The sequence below is a fragment of the Hemitrygon akajei genome, chromosome 5 (genome assembly GCF_048418815.1).
Source record: "Hemitrygon akajei chromosome 5, sHemAka1.3, whole genome shotgun sequence".
Classification (NCBI taxonomy): Eukaryota; Metazoa; Chordata; class Chondrichthyes; order Myliobatiformes; family Dasyatidae; genus Hemitrygon; species Hemitrygon akajei.
Genome location: NC_133128.1, coordinates 66,662,057 through 66,682,256, shown reverse-complemented (window position 1 = coordinate 66,682,256; position 20,200 = coordinate 66,662,057). Strand labels below are relative to the sequence as shown.

Sequence of the window (20,200 nt, the reverse complement as noted above, 5' to 3'; positions counted from 1 at the left end):
GTCTGCCTGATATCCAGGTTCAGGACATCTTATCTGACCTGCAGAGGAATTTGCAGTGGGAGGGGAAAGATCCAGTTGTCATGGTCCATATGGATACCAATGACCTGGGTAGAACGAGGAAAGAGGTTCTGCTGAGGGAATTTGAGCAGTTAGGGACTAAATTAAAAAGGAGACCCAAAAAGGTGGTAATCTCTGGATTACTACCTGAGCCACGTGCAAACTGGCACAGGGTCAAGAAGATTAGAAAGTTAAATGTATGGCTCAAGGATTGGTGTGGGATGAAAAACTGGCACTAGTATTGGGGAAGGAGGGAGTTGTTCCATTGGGATGGGCTCCACCTGAACTGTGATGGGACCTGGATCCTGGCAAATCGCATAACTAGGGCTGTGGATAGGGCTTTAAACTAAATAGCAAGAGGGTGGGTTCAACAGACTGGAGAAATATGGACAAAGTAAAAGAGAAAAGTGTGGATAAAGATAAAGTAAAATCAAAAGCTAAAAAAGAGAAAAGTAAGGGTGGAGTGCACAAAGACAAAGAGTACTAGCTTTTAAAAGCACAATGAATGTAAGGACACTTTATCTGAATGTCCATAGTATTTGAAACAAGGTCAGTGAACTTGTGGCATAAATCAGTATAAGGGGTATGATTTAGTGGCCATTACAGAAATATGGCTGCGGGGTGGAAAGGATTGGGAATTAAATATCAGGGTATCAGGTAATATGGCAGAATTGGCAGAAAGGTAAGGGAGGTGGAGTAGCGCTCTTAATTAAGGATAAGATCAGGGTGATAATGAGGGACGATATAAGATTGAAGGAGCAAAATGTTGAATTCATCTGGGTAGAGATTAGGAATAATAAAGGGAAAAAGATCACTGGTGGGAGTTGTCTGTAGGGCATCAAATAATAACATTACAGAGGCACAGACAATAAACAGGGAAATATCTGAGGCATGTAAGAATGGAACAGCAGTTGTCATGGGGTACTTTAACTTGCACGTAGAATGGGTGAATCAAGTTGGTCAAGGGAGTTTGAGGGCTTCATAGAATGAGTCCATGATGGCTTTCTTGAACAGCATGTTATTGAACCTACAAGGGAACGTGCTATCTTAGATCTGGTCCTGTGCAATGACACAGGTAAAATAAGTGATCTTGTAATTAGGGATCTTCTTGGAAAGAGTGACTACAGTATGATTGAGTTTCTCATACAAATGGAGGGTGTAATAGTTCAATCTAAAACCTGTGTATTATGCCTAAACAAGGGAGACTACAATGGGATGAGGGAGGAGTTGGGCAGGGTAGACTGGGAACACAGGCTATATGGTGGGATGGATGAAGAACAGTGCAAGACTTTTAAAGAGATTTTTCATAGTGTTCAGCAAAAGTACATTCCAGTTAAAAGCAAGGACAGTAAGGGTGGGGAGAGACAGCCTTGGAGAACTAAGGAAATAAAGGAAGGCATCAAACTAAAAGCTCAATGCATACAAAGTCGCCAAGAGTAGTGTGAAACTGGAAGATTGGGAAAACTTTAAAAACAACAAGGAACCACTAAGCGAGCAATAAAGAAAAGGAAGCTAGATTATGAAAATAAACTAAAGCAAAATATAAAAACGGATAGTAAAAGTTTTTATAATTATATAATGTGGGTAAATTGAACATAGGTCCCTTGGAGGTCGAGAAGTAGGAATTGATATTGGGTAATGAGGAAATGGCCGAGGCTTTGAATGACTATTTTTGTCAGCCTTCAGGGTGGAAGGCACGTCTAACTTGCTGAACAGAGATGATATAGATGTGATGGGAGGTGAGGACCTCGATACAATAGCTATCACATAAGGAGTAGTGCTGAGCAAAGATAGACAAGACCCCTGGTACTGATGGAATGCATCCCAGGGTACTGAAAGAAATTACAGTAGTGTAGCGATGAAGTACATACAGATTTAGAGACAACGACACGCAGTTGGTAAGTCGTTTCGAGACTAGTTTATTCAAACTTCGCGGCGCTGGCTTTTAATCCCTAGTTCCCGCGCTCTCTGGGCGGAAATGACGTCAGAGGTACATTACCAAAGTATCTCCCCGCGCGCGAGCTATTTGTGAGCCGGTTCGCCTGCGCAGAAAGTGGGTTGCCACAGTAGAGTCTTTGGTGATAATTTGTCAAAATTCTCTGGACTCTGGGCAGGTGCCAACAGATTGGAAGAAGGCAAATGTTACACCACTGCTTAAAAAAGGATGTAGGCAAAAGGCAGGTAACTACAGGGCAGTTAGTTTAACATCTGTAGTTGGGAAAATGCTTGAAGCTATCATTAAGAAATAGTGAGGCATCTGGAAAGAAATGGATCCATTAGGCAGACGCAGTATGGATTCAGCAAAGGCAGGTCCTGTTTGACAAACTTACTGGAGTTCTTTGAGGATATAATGAATGCAGTGGAACAAGGGGAACAGATGGATGTTATTTACTTGGATTTCCAGAAGGTGTTTGATAAGGTGCCACATAAAGGACTTATCCACAAGGTAAGGATGTATAGAGTTGGTGGTGATGTATTAGCATGGACAGAGGATTGGTTAACAAATAGAAAACAGAGAGTTGGGATGCACGGGTGTTAACTCGGGTTGGCAATCATTGGTGAGCAGTGTGCCGGAGGAGTTAACACGAGGCCTGCAACTGTTCATGATAAACATTAATGATCTGGAAGAGGGGACTGAGTGCAGTGTATCCAGGTTTGCTGATGACACTAAATTCAGCGGGAAAGCAAATTGTGCAGAGGATACTGAAGGTCTGCAGAGAGGTATAGATAGGTATAGTGAGTGGGCAAGGGTCTGGCAGATGGACTACAATGTTGGTAAATGCGAAGTCATCCACTTTGGAAGGAAAAATGAAAGATCAGATTATTATTTAAAAAGTAAATATTTGCAGCATGCTGCTGTGCAGAAGAACTTGGGAGTGCTTGTGCATGAATCACAGAAGGTTGATTTGCAGGTGCAACAGGCTATCAAGAAAGCAAATGGAATGTTGACCTTCATTGCTGGAGGGATTGAATTTAAGAGCAGGGAGGTTATGGTGCAACTGTACAGGGTACAGGTGAGGCCGGATCTAGAGTACTGCATGCCGTTCTGTCTACTTACTTGAGTAAGGATATACTGGCTTTGGAGGCAGTGCAGAGGAGGTTCACCAGGTTGATACCAGAGATGAGGGGGTTAGACTATGAGAGATGGAGCTGCCTGGGACTGTACTCACTGGAATTCAGAAGAATGAGAGGAGATCTTATAGAAACATATAAAATTATGAAAGGGGTTGATAAGATGGAAGCAGGAAAGTTGTTTCCACTGGTAGGTGAGACTTGAACTAGGGGAATTAGCCTCAAGATTCAGGAGAGTAAATTTAGGACAGAGAGGAGGAGGAAATGCTTTTATTTAGAGGGTGATGAATCTGTGGAATTCTCTGCCCAGTGAAGCAATGGGGGCTACCTCCTTGTCTAAATATATTTAAGACAAGGTTGGATAGATTTTTGCATTGTAGGGGAATTAAAGGTTATGGGGAAAAGGCATGTAAGTGGAAATGAGTTCATGGTCAGATCAGCCATGATCTCATTGAATGGTGGAGCAGGCTCGATGGCCCAGATTCCCTACTCCTACTCCTGCTCTTGTTCTTATTTCTTATGTTCTTCAGTTCTAATCCATGGTGGGTAGTTTTCTGGTTTATAAACACTGTGAGTTATTTAAAGGTATAGCAATCACATGTGGGTCATTAGGAGATGTAGAGGTAACGGGAGGGTCATTAGTCTCATCTTTGCATGAATGGAGGTATGAACTGTTGTGGCGATGCTGGGGTAGAGATGTTAGGACTGCATTATAAGAAGCTGATAGGTGGTGTCGTACCCCATCCCCTCTGTTCAGGGATAGGTTTTCAATTTCAGTTTGACAAAGATAGCTTCTTCAACCCCTCTTTCAAACCACCTGTCTTCCATGTCCAACATAGGAGAGTGAACACCTCAGGTCAAGTATCGGTTATATATCTACACCTAAAGGACAAGGGACACTCCATTGATGATAACAATGTGCACATTTTGGGCAGGGAGGACAGGTGATTTGAAAGAGGGGTTAAAGAAACCATCTTTGTCAAACTGTCCTGACATCTCTACCCCGGCGTCTCCACAACACTTCACACCTCCATTCATGCAAAAATGAGACTAATGATCCTCTTATTACCTCTACGACTCTTAATGGCTCTCATGTGATTGCTATATCTTTTAAAAAACTCAATGAGTTTATAAGCCGAAGAACTACCCACCACGAATTAGAACTAAAGAATCTTCTTGGATGAGTGGTGAAAATTCTTCTAGACATCACAGCAAGTCCAGTTGCCTTGATTTACCACAGCTTGATATACATTCATATGCTGTGATCTTAAATCACAATTCATCTTCCCTTGGTATTTTTGCAAATTATGCAAAAATTGTCACTTTTTCTACAGAATTGAATTCCTTGTGCATAATACTTTTCCACATGTCATCTTTCAGATTAAATCCATGCATCAAAATTGTGGTACAAGTTACTTTTGATCATTTACAATTTTCAATTTCAGAAACACAATTTACTTGGAACTCTTTCAGTGCATGGAAGGGAAACTGTCAACTATCCATCTGTGTGCAATTCGGATTTACAATGCAAGGTTTTGTTCCAAATTATTCTGACATACCTATTTTCCTTTTATATAAATGTCTGTTTTATGTTGATGGATTTACAATAGATGTTCGTATTTATGGGACTCCTTTCTGTAAAAATTCAGCAGAAATGTATATGGTATCGACTGGGTCTAAATGGCCCAGTCAACGTTTTCTTTCTCTTCACTGACCATTAGTTCTACAAACCTTGTTTATTTCTCACACAATAGACATTTTAGCCCATTGATCAGTACTGTTGAGACTGCTGTTAGGGGTAATGGCAAATAGTATGTAGTTGTTTGGCACTTTGATCATGAGCATGCTGCAAACTACTTCACACCAGCATGGGTGTCAGTAATGCCTCTGAAAATGTAAAGTTAACATTGCAGAACGATTTATGCTGTTCTTTCCACATTGTGGACGATTTGGTTTAAGCAGTTCTTTATTAATGCTGCAGAGTGAAGACGATGAGAAGAAAATGAATGAACTGACAAAAAGGGCAGATTTGTTGCAACAGGATATCACAGATGAGAGAAAGCGAGAAGAAATTAGAAAGAAACAGCGGATGCTGGAGGCTAAATTTAATATTCTCAAGGTATGATCATTCAAAAGTGCTTAAAACACCATCTGCATACTTACTCGGAAATGAAAGAACAACATCACGTGCCTATTTTCATATATCAGTGTCCTTAAATTCTGCTTCATTTTGTTTATGGGCTTCTCTTGGAATGCTCATTCCAGAATTGCATACTTTTTTGGGTCATGGTAAATAGCTGCAGATGACCATTATAGATGAATTATTTGCTGCTAGCTGACAATAATCAAGTGAGATATAGTGCATCTATATATTAAAATTGCAGTTTTACCCACCAGTTCTGAAAAATACAATTGAACACAAATTTTAGTATCTCAGTCCATGAATCAATCCATATGATATCAACTCAAAGTAAAATTTATTATCCAAGTACTTACAAGTTACCATATGTTACCTTGAAATTTATTTTTCTTGCAGTATTTACAGGAAAATGAAGAAATACAATAGAATCTATGAGAAATCATATATTAACAATGATTGACAAACAACCACTGTGCAAAAGAAGCCAGATTGAGCACATAAAAAATAAAATATTACTAATAACATGAGTTGCAAAGAGTCCTCGTAAGTGAGCCTGCAAGTTATAGAATAGTTCAGAGTTGTGAGTGAAGATATCCATGCCACTTCGGGAGCCTGACAGTTGAAGGGTAATAATTGTTCCTGAACATGATAATGTGGGACCTCAGGCTTCTGTACATCCTGCTCGATGGTAGTAGTGAAAAGAGAGCATGACCTGGGTGGTGGGGTCTCTGATGATGGATGCTGTATTCTTGTGGCAGCATTCCATGTAGATGTGCCCAATGATAGGGGGATCTTTGCCTGTGATGTTCAGCTCTGTATCCACCACTTTCTATAGACTCTGCAATTTCTGGGCTTTGATGCTTTCATTCCTGACTGTGATGCAACCAGTTAGTATGTTCTACACTGTTCATCTATAGAAGTGTGTCAAAGTGTTAGATGACCTGCCAAATCTACACAAACTTCTAAGAAAATAGAGTTGCTGTTGTGACTTCTTTATGATGGTCCCAGGACAGATCCTCTGATATGATAATACCAAGGAACTTAAAGCTACTGACATTTTCCACCTCCAGACTCCTAATGAGGACTGGCTTATGGACCTCTGGCTTCTTCCACCTGTAATCAATAATCAGCTCTTTTCGTTTGCTGGTGTAGAGTGGGAGGTTGTTGTTGTGCCACCATTCAACCAGACTTTCAATCACCCTCCTATATGTTGATTCATCACCACCTTTAATTAAGTGAACATACTTAAGTACAGCATTGGAGCCATGCAATCATGGGTATAAAGTGAGTAAAACAGGGGGTAAGTACATAGACTTGCAATGCTGATGGTGATTATAGAGGAGGTATGCTGTTGTTGCCAATCCATATTGATTGGTGACTGCAAATAAGGAAATTGAATATGCAGTTGCACAGAGAGGTATTGAGTCCCAGGTCTTGGAGCTAAGCAATGATTTTTTGAGGAGATGATAGTTTTGAATGCATCTTCATTGTCCAGGTATTCCAGATCTGAGTGAAGGGCCAATGAAATGGCATCTGCTTTCTGATGGTAAGCAAATTGGAGTAGATCCAGGCCCCTCCTCAGGCAGGAGTTAATGAGCTCCATGCCCAAACTTTTGAAGCATAACATGCTCTTGTTGGGTACCTATGAGATTAAAGCCTGTTTGAGCAGATTGGGTACCTCAGACTGCCAAAGCGAGAGGTTGAAGATGTTCATAACACTCCAAGCAGGTGATTATCACAGGTCTTCAGTACTTGGCCAAGTGGTTGAGTGTGTTCGGTTCTCTGGTGCTGCAGGTGATGTGCTGATAGTAATTAGACAGAAATTTCATCAAGCTCGTCTCATTGTAATCCTTGGCAAGGATGTTGGTGTGGGCTTGTTTTTTAATCATGGCAGTCAATACATTCAGTGTTTGCTTGAGCAGAAGGCAAACTGCAGTCAGAATCACAGAGTAGAACTCTCGGTAAGTAGAGTGATCTTGGAACTCTGATGAAGAAGAGAGAGATGTATGATATGTATAGGAAACAGGGAGCAAATAAGGTACTTGAGGAGTATAAAAAGTGCAAAAAAGTACTTAAGAAAGAAATCAGGAGGGCTAAAAGAAGACATGACGTAGCTTTGGCAGTCAAGGTGAAGGATAATCCAAAGAGCTTGTACAGGTATATTAAGAGCAAAAGGATAGTAAGGGATAAAATTGATCTTGAAGAACAGAGTGGTCGGCTATGTATGGAGCCAAAAGAAATGGGGGAGATCTTAAATGGTTTTTTTGCGTCTGTATTTACTAAGGAAACTGGCTTGGAGTCAATGGAAATAAGGCAAACAGGTAGTGAGGTCATGGAACCTATACAGATTGAAGAGGAGGAGGTGCTTGCTATCTTGAGACAAATCAGCATAGATAAATCCCCAGGACCTGACAGGGTATTCCCTCGGACCTTGAAGGAGACTAGTGTTGAAATTGCAGGGGCCCTGGCAGATATATTTAAAATGTCGGTATCTTCAGCTGAGGTGCCGGAGGATTGGAGGATAGCTCATGTTGTTCCGTTGTTTAAAAAAGGCTCTAAAAGTAATCCGGGAAATTGTAGGCCGGTAAATTTGACGTCAGTAGTAGGTAAATTATTGGAAGGAGTACTAAGAGATAGGATCTATAAGTATATAGATAGACAGGGACTTGTTACGGAGAGTCAACACGGCTTTGTGCGTGGTAGGTCATATTTAGCAAATCTATTAGAGTTTTTCGAGGAGGTTACAAGGAAAGTGGATGAAGGGAAGGCAGTTGATGTTGTCTATATGGACTTTAGTAAGGCCTTTGACAAGGTCCCGCATGGGAGGTTATTTAGGAAGATTCAGTCACAAGGAAGACATGGTGAGGTAGTAAATTGGATTGGACATTGGCTCAATGGGAGAAGTCAGAGAGTGGTAGTGGAGAATTGCTTCTCTGAATGGAGGCCTGTGACTAGTGGTTGCCACAGGGATCAGTGCTGGGTCCATTGTTATTTGTCATCTATATCAATGATCTGGATGATAATGTGGTAAATTGGATCAGCAAATTTGCTGATGATACAAAGATTGGAGGTGTAGTGGACAGTGAGGAAGGTTTTCAAAACTTGTAGAGGGATCTGGACCAGCTGGAAAAATGGACTGAAACATGGCAGATGGAGTTTAATACAGACAAGTGTGAGGTATTGCACTTTGGAAAGAAAAACTAAGATAGAACATACAAGGTAAATGGTAGGGCACTGAGGGATGCAGTAGAACAGAGGGATCTAGGAATACAGATACAAAATTCCCTAAAAGTGGCATCACAGGTAGATAGGGTAGTAAAGAGAGCTTTTGGTACATTGGCCTTTATAAATCAAAGTATTGAATATAAGACTTGGAATGTTATGGTGAGGTTGTATAAGGCATTGCTGAGGCCGAATTTGGAGTATTGTGTGTAGTTTTGGTCACCGAATTACAGGAAGGATATTAATAAGGTTGACAGAGTGCAGAGAAGGTTTACAAGGATGTTGCCGGGACTTGAGAAACTGAGTTACAGAGAAAGGTTGAATAGGTTAGGACTTTATTCCCTGGAGCGTAGAAGAATGAGGGGGGACTTGATAGAGGTATATAAAATTATGATGGGTATAGATAGAGTGAATGCAAGCAGGCTTTTTCCACTGAGGCTAGGGGCGAAAAAAGACCAGAGGACATGGGTTAAGGGTGAAGGGGGAAAAGTTTAAAGGGAACATTAGGGGGGACTTCTTCAAACAGAGAGGTGGGAGTGTAGAATAAGCTACCAGATGAAGTTGTAAATGCGGGCTCACTTTTAACATTTAAGAAAAACTTGGACAGGTACATGGATGAGAGGGGTATGGAGGGATATGGGCCAAGTACAGGTCAGTGGGCCTAGGCAGAAAAATGGTTCGGCACAACCAAGAAGGGCCAAAAGGCCTGTTTCTGTGCTGTAATGTTCTATGGTTCTATGGTTCTACTAGATTCTGGAATGGTTCCGGAAGACTTGACCCTTTAAGAAGGGAGAAAGACAGAAGAAAGGAAATTATATGCCCCTGTTAGTCTGACTTAATTGGTTGGAAAGATGTTGGAGACTATTATTAAGGATGAGGTTTCAGGGTACTTGGAGGCACATGATAAAATAGGCCAAAGTCAGCATGGTTTACTCAAGGAGAAAACTTGCCTGATTAATCTATTTGAATTCTTTGAGGAAGTAACAGGTAGGACAGACAAAGGTGAATCAGTGGATGGTGTTTATTTGGATTTTCAGAAGGCCTTTGCAAGGTACCATACACAAGTTTGCTTAACAAGATGAGAGCTCATGTTATGACAGGAAAGGTATTAACATGGATAGAAGATTGGCAAACTGACAGGAAGCAAACAGTGGGAATAAAGGGGGCCTTTTCTGGTTGGCTGCTGGTGACTAGTGATGTGCCGCAGGGTTTGGTGTCAGTGACCACTTCTCTTCATGTTTATAAACCAATGATTTAGATGAAAAAATCGATGGTTTTGTGACCAAGTTTGTCAATAATATGGTAATAGGTGGAGTTGCAGTTGGTGTTGAGGAAGCACGGAGTCTGCAGAAGGATGTACAGATTGGGGGGAATAGGAAAAGAAATGGCAGGTGGAATATGGTGCAAGGAAGTGCATGGTGATGCACTTGGGCAGAAAGCGAAGAGGCATAGACAATTTTCTAAATGAGGAGAAAATTCAAAAATCAGATGCAAAGGGTCCTAGCGGTCCTCGTGCAGGATTCCGTAAAGGTTAACTTTTTGGTTGAGTCACTGTTAAGGAAGGCAGACACAATGTTAGCATTTATTTTGAGCGGACTAGAATACAAATGTAATGCTGAAGCTTTATTAGGCATTGGTCAGACTGCAATTGGAATATTGTGAGTAGTTTTGGGCTCATTATCTAAGAAAATATGTGCTGGCATTGGAGAGGATCCAGAGCAGATTGACAAGAATGATCCCAGGAATGAAAGGGTTAACAAATGAGGAGCATTTGATGGCTCTGGGTCTGTACTCGCTGAGCTTAGCAGAATGAGGTGGAGGAGGGGGAATCTCCTGAAACCTATTGAGTATTCAAAGGTCTGGATAGAGTGGATATTGGCGAGTTGAGGACCAGAGGGCACAACCTTAGAACTGAGGGACATCAATACAGAACAGAGATGAGGAAATATTTCTTTAGCCAGAGGATACTGAATCTGTGGAATCCATTGCCAGAAACAGCTGTGCAGGGAAGTCATTGGTTATATTTAAGGAAGAAGTTAATAAGTTCTTGATTAATGAGGGCATCAAAGGTTATAGGGAGAAGGCAGGAGAATAGGGTTGAGAGGGATAATAAATCATCAGTGATGGAATGGGGGAAGCAGTCTCAATGGGTCAAATGGCCTAATTCTACCTCTATGTCTTAAAGTCTTATGGAAGTCTGAGGCAAGTTTGTTTTTGATGTGGAGCTTAGAACAGGATGCTGGGGAAGTGGTGGATGCAGGTGTGATGGTAATGTTTAAGAGGCATTCCGACAGGTACATAAGTAGACTGGGAATGGAGGGATATCAATCATATTCAAGCATATGGGATTACTTTGGATCAGCATCATGACCAGCACAGACATTATGAGCCAAAGGATCTGTTATTGTGTTGTATTGTTCTGTGTTCTATGATATGATTAAGGGACATCTGCTACCTTCCCTTGATTCATCAGGTATCATTCATGGGCATAGAACTGGCAGCGATTTTGCAATACCCCATCCAGTGCTCAGGATCTCATACTGATCTTTATATTTCTTGATAGCGTCCAATGTCCTCAAGGTATCCACAGTCACTACTATGAAACAAACTTAATAAAATTTCATAATTTCTTTTTTTTGCAATATATTTAGTTTGGCAGTCAGTCCAAAGGTTGTAATATGGGCAATGGAAATATGTTAAAGAAAAGAGGATCAGCAGAAAGCAGTAGGTAGTGACCCTTCAAGATCTTCTTCAGCGTTAGCAAAGAGAGAGAGGGGCAAAACCTAGATTAGGAGGGAGCAGAGAGACGCTTATGAAATGAGCATGCGAGTCAGTTGGGTGAGTCAGGCAAGTTGAACTGTGAGGTAGATAAAGTGGATCTCATTGGGAGGAGGTAAGTGGTTTCCTTGAGGGTCTGTCCTGCTGGTTCTCAGAAACTGAAGGAAAAGACTGTTTGCAGTTTTGAAGTTCCTGTTCTCTTTCACTGCTTGTTTTTTTCAAAACTGGGAAACAGTTTCCAGTAACAGCAGTGGATTTTGCATTGTGTTTCTAAATCAAGCTCGGGGTATGGATTTTAAAAACACAATTAGTGCATTCATCGACAAATGGTACAAAGTAAATACTCAGGTTTTCAACCACCTCACCTACCGACCCCCACCCCATTCTCAAATTCCTAGTATCATTGTGAGGGCCTTGAGATGAAGGATTGAGCATGGAAATATCTTTTTATTTAACTCTATTTTGTGAAAGCTCCGTAGAAACATTTGACAAACGGGCAGAAATTGCAATGCCCAATTTCCTCTGTCTAAAGAAAAAAGGAATAATTTTCCAATGTCTGTTGGGATCTCACTTTCTGGCAACATTTGCCAGAAGATTGCAGATTCACTGCTTATGACTTCCCCATCTGCTGCTTCCACGTTGTAATAATAATAGCCACCCTCACGAGGTTCCTATTAAATCAAAGTACAATACAGTTTTGTAGATGCTGGTTTGAATATTGACAATGTTTGGTTTATTTTTTTTTGTAGTGTTGCTTGCTAAATGCTTTCCCCTGTTGAAATGTGCATGGAAAAGGTTTTAATCTGCCTGATATTTTTTAAAGGAACATTTATTTCTCATTTTCACTTTCTTCCTAGTAATTTTGCCTGCTACACTTTTACAAAAGTGAGGGGTTAAACTTCCTCAGGTTTTTGGTAACACCTCTTCAGCTATTGAATAATGACATGGCTGTCCAAGTGACCTTCACTAACTTCTATCAACATGTTACTGGAATTACAGATATGTAACTAAAATACAGACTTGCAAGAAATTATAGGAAGGTTGTCCGTCTGTTACTTCAAGCACAGCAGGCATTTCATGAGGCTTTTTTACATCATTGCCTCTTGTTAAGGCATAGCAGTGAATACTAATGAGTCCTAAAATTCCTAAGTAATAGTCAATCATTTAACAGTTAAAATGACTAATTTCTGATCTGAAGCCTTTTGAATGAGACACAATATTCTTTGCTTCGTAATTGATGATCAAACTGTCCTTTTAGATGATGGATGTTGATTGTATTTGATTCAGCAAATGCACTTTCAGAACAATTTAACAAGAAATGCACTTATAGCTATTTTGCAGCCCGGGAAAAAAATACACTCAGGACAGTGAATATTTTTTTGAGTCCTTAATTCCTTTATCTGTTTTAGGTGTTTTAATGCAGAAAGAGGGTACCAAAATAGAAACAAAATGAATTTTTAAAAAACACCTAAAAAAAACAGTTCCTGCTGTCACAATCTCAGCTTAATTTTGGTCCGCACAACTAGTCACGTATGCAGTATGAAATAAAACAAAATGTACAAAACCAATATGGTAGTGGCAATTTTTGGCACACGTGTGCTTAACTTCCAAACACGTACAGGTTTGACCCTGAAACAAGTTCTCACTCACATTACCAGGGCGATAAGGAACTTTGCACAACCACGCTATGCAGCGCTGATATCTTACTTGCGAAGATCTTTCCTCACCATATGACCAGTACTCAACATTCTTTCTGGAACATTCTAACTTCTTTCTGCTCCACATGTGAGTTATGGTGTCACCGTTTTCTCTTAAAGGCACGGGCAGCTATTTTAGCATTGCCAGGGTGAATGCATAAGTGCATTTTAGAATTAAAAAGTGATATTCACCGATCACTTGGTTACAGCTGAATGAAATAAGCACAGGGTTTAACACTTGCAACATGAATTTCTCACCTTTAAACTTGGCAAGAAGTAGTGCAATGCTCTTGCATGGAACACTTGGATTCCTGTTGAGAACTTTAGATCTTCATAGCAAGGTTAATGATTCACAGTTTACTGAGTTGGCAGTTTGAAAGAAGCACTGGATATGTTTCAGTGGGAGTTCCTTATCATGATAGACGTTAGTGGAAATTGTCACTTGCACAGCCCTGTAATTGCCCTGTAGCTGCTGAAAAGACACTAACACACGCAAAGGTGTGGCATAGCAAAATTACAAGGAAGAAACTGAAAATGAAAAATGAATGTTCCTTTCAAAAAAATTGGAGCAGATTAAATAAACCCTTTTCCAGAGACATTCCAACGGAGAAAAGTGTTCTGCAAGCAACGCTCAGAAAATAACCAAGGCAAACTGCATTTATGAAAATGTAAAGTTGAAAGCTTGGAGTATTTCCATTGCCTTTTTCTTGGAATGAATCTTCAGAGAGAGAAATAGAGCAGTTGGTTTAAATCTTAAATTATGCCGTAGGTGGAAGAGGGAATGGGCTCACATCAGAGTTAAAATCTGGATGAAAATCAGTCACTTTGCTTTGAACCAGTTTCAACAGAAGTGGGATGAGAGGCAGATGGCCAGTCAATCGTTTAAATATTATAATGAAGCCACCTGTGATATCTTTCGGCCATTCTTTTTCTAGTAAATCTCATTTGAATTTCTTGAGTCTTAGTAAACTTGACAGTAATATTTAAGTGAGAATTTCAGGGTACATGTCTTAATGGCCTTGCCTGTGGTTCACGAGTGATGCTCTTTCATCTAAGCTGTTTATATCACATGACCACCAAATACATCTCTTGGCACCGTTGTAGTTGTAGCCCCCTTAGCCTCTAATAGGAAATGCCTTTTGCCATTAATTGGTAACTTACTTTCTCTCATTGATGAAATCACACCAGCAGCTATACTTCACTAGGAGTTTGAAGAAATCTGGTGTGTCACCAAAGACTCTAACAGATTTCTGCAGATGTACGTCAGGGAGCATTCTGTACGTCAGTGGTTGCAACACTGCCCAGAAGCTCCAATGCACAAGATTGAAAGAGGCTGCAGAGAGTTGTAGACTAATTAGCTCTACCTTCCCCTTCATCAAGGACATCTTAAAAAAATGATGTGTCTTGAAGGCGGTATCTATTATTAATGGCCCTCACTATCCGGACATGCTCTCTTCTTGTTACTACCATTAGGGAGGAGGTACAAGAGCTAAAGACCCACATTCAGCATCTTAGGAACAGCTTCTTCTCTGCCATTGGAATTTTGAATGTCCAATAACACTACCTCAGTCGTCCTCTTTTGCACTATTGATTTATTTTTTTGTAAACAATATTTTTTTACGTGTGTCAGTGATAATAAACCCAATTCTGATTCTAACCTTATAGTTCAGTCTCCCTCTGTGTATCTGCACTTCTTGCCTGAATACCACCCCAGAATCAGTATCAGATTTGTAATCTCTGACATACAACATGAAATATGTTGTTTTGCAGCAGCAGTACAGTGCACACAATCTTTCTGACTCCTCTAAAGGATTCACTGTACTTCAGCATTGTTAAGCAAGCTTCCCACTCAGTAGGATTCTGCCCACCCCATCTAAGTGCTGGCAAGATTAGGAAATGACTTCCCAAAGCCTCAAAGTGAATTCTCCATTCTCTGACCTTGCAATTGTCAACTAGACAGAGCTCGCACTCAGGCTTAAATCTGTCAAGACAGCTCTGGTGAGAGGTGAGTAATTTCCAATGCAATAGCAAAACCTTCAGAATGGAATTTTGCAGAGAAAAAATGCTTTGAACAAGTTGTGGATCAGTGTTTCTGATCATTGGGCTTTTGTGTTTTGACTATCAAATAATGATCATTGACTGTTTATGCAGGATTTAAGATTGATAAGAAGGAAAAAGGCTCTGGAGATCACTCCTGATTGGTATCAATATAAGAAGCAGGCTAACAACCTGTTGCAGTGGTTGGACGACATTGAGAAAAGGTTAGCCAATCTGCCAGAACCCAAAGATGACCAGAAGATGAAGGTAACATTCTTTTAGAAGCAGGTGTTTGTATTTCTTTCTCCTCCTAATTTATATATAAAAATAATAGCCATTTTAAAATGGATATGGAAGAACATTTAGTACAAGGCTGTGATTTGTGATGTAGTGTAGTTTATCATTATCTGCTGTGATCCGATGACAGCCAGTGTCCTTCAAATGCAGTGTTTTGTTTTAATTTAAATTTTTATTAATGATATTGCTGCATTGCTTAAATGCCTATATAAATAACAATTCATGTGATGAAGATTTTGAATCAGAAGGTCATCTGATTTTTGAATTTAAGGATATTTCTAACAGGTCCTTCAGAAATGTACACAGATGTTTAAGTTAAAATGAATTATATTTTTATACCATGCTTAAAAATTGAAAATCACTTGACTCTCACTGAGTGTAGTGATTTCTATTACACTTAGACTTCTATTTTCTGATAACAAAATTAATTGGTATTTCTGTGAGCTTTTTAATTTGAAATCATTTATTACTCTAGACTTTTCACTTTTCTTTGGCAAAAAAGTTCAGGACAACAATTTTGAAACAAGTGTTTTACTGTCCAAGTACGAGTGTGTCCTTACCATGGTATCCTCTCTGTCACTTGTTTGCTCAGAGAATATTCACTGTTATCATTGCAACATCCCTGAGGATTTGTTTACATATTGCAAAATCAGCTTCTTTTATTATCCATAATTTTATTTGGCTTCTTTACTTTCTTTGTCATTTTTGACTGACAAGTTTAATGTAAACAGCCTATTTTAATAACCTAAGCAAACATTTTTAAAATGTTACAATCAATAGCTGAGAGGGAATAATGTGAAACATCCTAGTGATTGGATGCTTTTTAGTTCTGCATTAAATTTAAAGGAATTATTTCAAATTTAAGGCAATATGTTTATAATTACAATGATAAAAGTTCCCTATATTTTTAAATACTAATTTTGATGGCACTATCCAGATTAGTAATTTTGAGAATTAGAAGACAACTGTCCTTTGCAAAGTTTAACAATTAAAGATGAACCGGCAGTTGATGTTTTAAAAAAAAAATCACAGAAGGTACTTTCAGTTGTCATGGAGTTAATATAAGCTTCTGGGGGAAAAAAACTCAGATGTTCCCACTTTTGACATATTGAGGTGAAGGTAGTAGCCATATTTCATGGAACAAAGCAGCTGGTTAGTTTTAAAATGCAGCTGGGGGCCAATAATGTAACACCACCACCACTACTCCCAGATGCTTACAAATGAGCCAATCATAGAGTTATACAGTACAGAACAGGCTCTTCAGCACATCACATGATATACCTATCTCCACTATTTCCATTTACCCTTATTAGGGCAGTATCCCTATATGTCTTGCCTATGTAAATGTTTGTCTAAATGTATTTGAAACGTAATGGTTATATCAAATACTACCATCTCCTCTGGAAGCACATTCCAGGTATCAGTTTCACTCTATATATATTTAAAAAAACTTGGGTCTCCTTTAAATATCCCTCATCCTGCCTGAAAAGTTTGTCCTCTTGTTTTTGATGGCCATACACCAGGGGAAAATGTATTTGACTATTTACTTTATCCGTCAGCCTCCTATGCTTCAGGGAAAACAAGCACAGCCTATCCAATCTCTACCATTAACTAAATCCAGGTAGCAGCCTAATGAATCCCTTGCACTCACATGCATAGATGTAAATGTTAACTGAATATGACCTCTGCCAAGGCATTAATATGACATTTTTCAAGATGTCTGTTAATATGTTCATTTGCTCACAGGCAAAATACTCCCACTTGAGAATTTGGGATGTTCAACTGCTAATTTAAAATCTCCCATTTTTATGGTTCACTGCAGCATCTACTTTCACTTAAAAACTTTGACTTCTCAAATTAAATTCTGTAGAGCTAGGTACAACTCAAGTTCAACACATTGGGAAAATCTGGGTATTTTGTTTTAGTAGTCTTGTTCATTAACTATTTTAATCAATTACATGATAAAATTACATTGAGGAATAAGAACCCAAAAGTGTGTTTATGTCAGTTTCATTGTTTCATTCTTCTTTGACAAGATGACACAAAAGCTAGCTAACTGCACTGGGACACTATGGTTTTGCTCACTAGGAGTTGGATGCTGAACTGGAAGAGAAGAGAGGAGACCTGAATGCACTGTACAGACAAGCACAGAGCCTGTCAAAGAAGGGAGCTGGCAAGGCACTGGAGCTGCAGCTGCTCCAGCTCAACAAACGCTGGAATCACATTGAGAGCAAATTTGCTCAGTTTCGAAGATTGAACCTTGCACCAATTGTGAGTTTCTCAAAGCAAGCTTTAATCACTTGCTTGCACTGTTCTCTAAAATGGACCCGTGTGTAAAGAAAACATTATAAAACTGGCTTTGTTGTATTTGCTTGGAAGCAAATACAGCCCTAAAACTTTCTGTCAGGTGCAAACCTGATTTTTCTCCCCTTTAAAAAAAACTATTTTATTGAAAGACTGAAAAGAAATCAATTATTCAGAACCTAAAATATAAGTATGATACTTTCTGGTGAAACACCAAAGTAAAATACATGATTCATTTTTAATTTGCCTCATCACTCATGGCATCCAAAATCAAAGCAACGTGTTTGCAGACTGTCTTGATGCAGCATTCAGTAGCACAGTTAAACACTAGTCATTTCAAAGGTTCATTCCATGCAATTTTTTGTTTGGGTGAATGTTGTTATTTGGAATATAGAAATTACTGACAAGTTTGAAACTCTTGACCATTTTTTCCTTCCTTGAAGCACTTGTTGTTAATGGATGTTGACTTGCCTGCTTGGATGCTTTCCCACAGTTTTGGGCCTTGGCCATTCTATTCACATGTGACATGACAAATCTGTCCAAATCAGGAGGAGCATCTCTGTTTCTGAGTTGGGTGTTTGTTTTCTTTCTGACTTCCCTTGCTGACGTGTTAGTGAGTAATATTTGAGTACATGATGTTGAGATTTTTTTTATTTAAAATCTGTTTGAATGACATTTCAACAAGAGGGAAGTCAAATGAGTGGAATGTGTGGAATGAGCTTCCTGTAGAAGTAGTAGAGGCCAGTTCAGTTGTGTCATTTAAGGTAAAATTGGATAGGTATATGGACAGGAAAGGAGTGGAGGGTTATGGGCTGAGTGCGGGTAGGTGGGACTAGGTGAGATTAAGAGTTCGGCACGGACTAGGAGGGCCGGAATGGCCTGTTTCCGTGCTGTGATTGTTATATGGTTAAAAAAAAATGATCATGCTTTAAATTGTATTGTTGCTTAACTGGGTAACTTCAAATATTCAGTGCAAATTTCAGGTATGTTTTGGATAGATTGGTTGAGTTCAACAATGCTGGTGACTCCTCCAAGTAGTTTCCCTGTCTGGCATTAAAATAAAGTCTTTATTCTCCATTATCAATGCATTTGATATGGAGTTGATACTGTGCCATCCTCATTGAAAAATAAAATTGATTATTTTTTGAAATTTTAGCCTTTATCCCCAACTAGTTGACTAAAGTAACATTAGAATAAGGCTTACCTGGAACTAACCAGGTGAATTGTGGTCGTCAAGCTGAATATTATGGATGCTAAACTGATCCAGTGGAGCAGGTGAGAAGTGAATGACAGACGTGTTAATGTGGAGCAAGGTGATGCACTCAAGAGGCTTCAGGTAGTTTTTTGGAATGGTTATGGTTAAGCATTGCCTGAAAGACCACTCAACCTTGCAGCCTCTGCAGTATTAGAATCAAAATTCAAAGTGCCTAATCTCTTTTTCAAAGTGGTGCCTTGAAATAAATGTAACAGTCATGTGTGTTCTGAAGAAGATTGAATCATATGAACACAAAATGTTGCCATAGCCTTTATTTCAGTAAAAAAAAAGGTGAAACATTACTTAATTTCTTCTTGTTTGCCTTTTGGACAGTCACAATTACATCTTTGTAACCTGGATGATGGAACGCTGAGAAATACTTAATTTAAAGACCAGATCAAATTCATTAAGTTGCTTTATTTTATAGACGGCAAGAAAATATATGCTAACAATTATAAGCTTATAATGAATCAGTGAATTTCAGAAACCCCTTTAAGACCAATAGTAGCAACCCACTTCACACTTTGCTGAGGCTTTTGGTTAACTTTGTTCTGGTCAATCTCTGATTCTGATCTCAGATGAAGAACTATATGTTCATCTAGCCAGGCTTCAACCTGGATCCACCACCAGCTGATCTGTTCTGCTCATCCATGCAACAAATTCCTCATTTAGGTTTAAACTTGATGTTTCCTTGGAATTTTAAGTCATAAGCAAGTGAAACCTGCCATGTTCATTCTTCTGCCAATGTCGATCCAACTGATCTTCATCCCACCTCTTCAAAGAACGTGATCAGTAGTTAAGTGAGAAAGATGAAGTTACATTTATGTGACTCGTCTCCCATTCCATGTTTGTGACAATCCACTGAAATCTCGAATCTTAATTGTTCGGGACATTTGGTTCAGATGCTGTTGAGTAATAGCCAAATCCTTGACATGGATTTTTATTTACAAGAAGAACATTACCCTTCTTGTTTTACTCTTTAATCTCTTCATTGGGTTTCTCCACTGCTTAGCAATATGGTTTTCCATTATATTTGCCATCCCCATTGCATTTTATATCTTCACACTATGTAAGAGCATACATAATCCCATCAATCCTAATTCCCCTGCTATTTTCCTGCAACCCACCTCCTCTCACATGCTGTTCAACATCCCCACTTCTCTTACCTGACTACCCTGCTAACCAGCATGTCTTTGGCAAGTGGGAGGAAATTAGAGCACCCAGGGATGTGCAGTCTCCACAAAGAAAAACCCAGAAAAAGTTCAGAATCAAACCCAGTTTGCCAGAAATATGAAGCAACAGCACTACCTGTTGAGCCACAGCATCACTCCAACCTTTGTC

The 20,200-nt window shown here is 39.4% G+C and overlaps 1 protein-coding gene across 9 annotated transcripts in view; it reads left to right on the top strand.

Moving 5' to 3' along the window:
* The window catches only part of dmd (dystrophin), a 1,932,045-nt gene that overhangs the window by 972,082 nt on the left and 939,763 nt on the right, over window positions 1-20,200 (top strand). For all 9 annotated transcript variants that reach the window (XM_073045659.1, XM_073045653.1, XM_073045656.1 and 6 more), the window contains 3 exons: window positions 5,111-5,248; window positions 15,118-15,270; window positions 17,389-17,571. In XM_073045659.1, the coding sequence (XP_072901760.1) occupies window positions 5,111-5,248; window positions 15,118-15,270; window positions 17,389-17,571 (474 nt within the window). The remainder of the gene's footprint in view (window positions 1-5,110; window positions 5,249-15,117; window positions 15,271-17,388; window positions 17,572-20,200) is intronic.